Raw genomic sequence first — 1,602 nt, 5'->3', positions numbered from 1 at the left:
AGCCCTGGCTGTCCTGGCACTCACTTTGTAGACCAGGCTAGCCTCGAACTCAGAAATCCGCCTGCCTCTGCCTCCTGAGTGCTGGGATTAAAGGCATGGGCCACCACGCCCGGCTCCCTTTGTTTCTTAACAGCCAAGAGGACATCAAAAGATGCCTGCTGGTTGCATAATTGATTTTAAAGCTATGGATCCACAAGCAAAGACTTCTCTCCAATACAAACCCTCTTCTAAGTTAGGAAAGTCTAGGGTTGCTAATATCCAATTGCATATGAGTATAAGTACTTAATGTGTAGTTGCCTGTAATTTTTCTTGTACATTTTGCTGTCAGAAACCATTTAGCCATGTCCTCGCCTCAGTGACCCCATGTTACCTGTATATATTTGGGGAACTGTGTAGACACATAGATGTCAATCTCTCCATCCTCTCCTTTGGGAACAACGAGCATGCTTTGGGTTTCCATATAAAAATGTTCCTGGCCACCTATGTGTATTTCACCTGTTACAAGAGAACACATGGGGGACATCAAATGCAGACAGAGAGAACAGGTCATTTTCTACCCTCTCCCTTTATCTCATGGCACAGAAACTCCACTGACTGAGCTTTAAGCCACACACTGAAGAGTGACAAACACCCATGTTAGCTTTCGGCTGAAAGCAGAGTTGTACAAGAAACTCTTGTCCCCGTCAGTGTGTGCAGCCAGAGCCCTGAGGAAAGATGTCTGAGTTTCTAGAGTCAAAATTTCGTGATAAGGAGACTTCTAGCTTGAAGATGGGATGGAATATTGTGTCCCTCCCCATTTCACCCCCTGGATCTGTCTAATCATTTGAACCCTAAAGATAAACAGATCCAAGAAGTATGATGGTTAAGTGTGCAAAATGGAGTCATTCACATCAAGTCCAACAAAGATGGCATCAAGAGGCCATAGGGGCAAACACCTGTGGCAGAAGGGTCTCCCAAGCTCAGTCCTAAGCGACGAGGGCCCAAGTTTAACTCAGGTATGTCTTACCTACCAAATATTGAGACATGCCAGTCAGAATGTGCTTCTGTTCTGCCAACGGCCAACGTCACTGGGCCTTCTTAACATAGAACTTGGATAATCTTTTCTTCACCAATAAACCCTAACCTTTTCCTTTGTTCTCTAGGTAAGAGGTTAGTCCTTTTCTACATGAATTTCCTGTATTGCATTTCTATTTCTTGTATATTATCCCCAAAGAAGTCCATTCATTATTCTGTCTTTGTCTTTCTCTATCTCTGTCTCTCTGTGTATTCTCTCTCTCTCATTAAAAACTGACAGAAGTCCCTGAAAGGCAGAGAAAAAAAAGCAGAGTGAGAAGAGACATAAGGATACAAGTAAAGGAGCCCCTCTAGGGCTTGGCTTTCCCAGTTACTGCTGTCATGAACCTTGTGTGTGTCAGTCTTGGTTCTAGAGAAGCGAGAAGATCTCAAAATACCCACAAGCAAAGTAAAATCCTCACTCTCACTCCAGAGGCAAATTAAAATCAATCCTTCCTTCCTTCCTTCCTTCCTTCCTTCCTTCCTTCCTTCCTTCCTTCCTTCCTTCCTTTTCTTCCTTCTTTCCTTCCTTCCTTCCTTCCTTCCTTC

General features: G+C 43.9%; 1 protein-coding gene across 2 annotated transcripts in view; it reads right to left on the bottom strand.

Annotated features, from left to right (window-relative positions):
• Nucleotides 1-1,602, bottom strand: part of Aox1 (aldehyde oxidase 1) — a 72,742-nt gene that overhangs the window by 30,398 nt on the left and 40,742 nt on the right. For both annotated transcript variants that reach the window (XM_021156831.2, XM_021156825.2), the window contains exon 21: nucleotides 371-495. In XM_021156831.2, the coding sequence (XP_021012490.1) occupies nucleotides 371-495 (125 nt within the window). The remainder of the gene's footprint in view (nucleotides 1-370; nucleotides 496-1,602) is intronic.

This window comes from Mus caroli, chromosome 1, assembly GCF_900094665.2.
Source record: "Mus caroli chromosome 1, CAROLI_EIJ_v1.1, whole genome shotgun sequence".
NCBI classification, from domain to species: domain Eukaryota; kingdom Metazoa; phylum Chordata; class Mammalia; order Rodentia; family Muridae; genus Mus; species Mus caroli.
The sequence above is the reverse complement of the archived record's forward strand: the minus strand, read 5'-3'. Positions and strand labels throughout refer to the sequence as shown.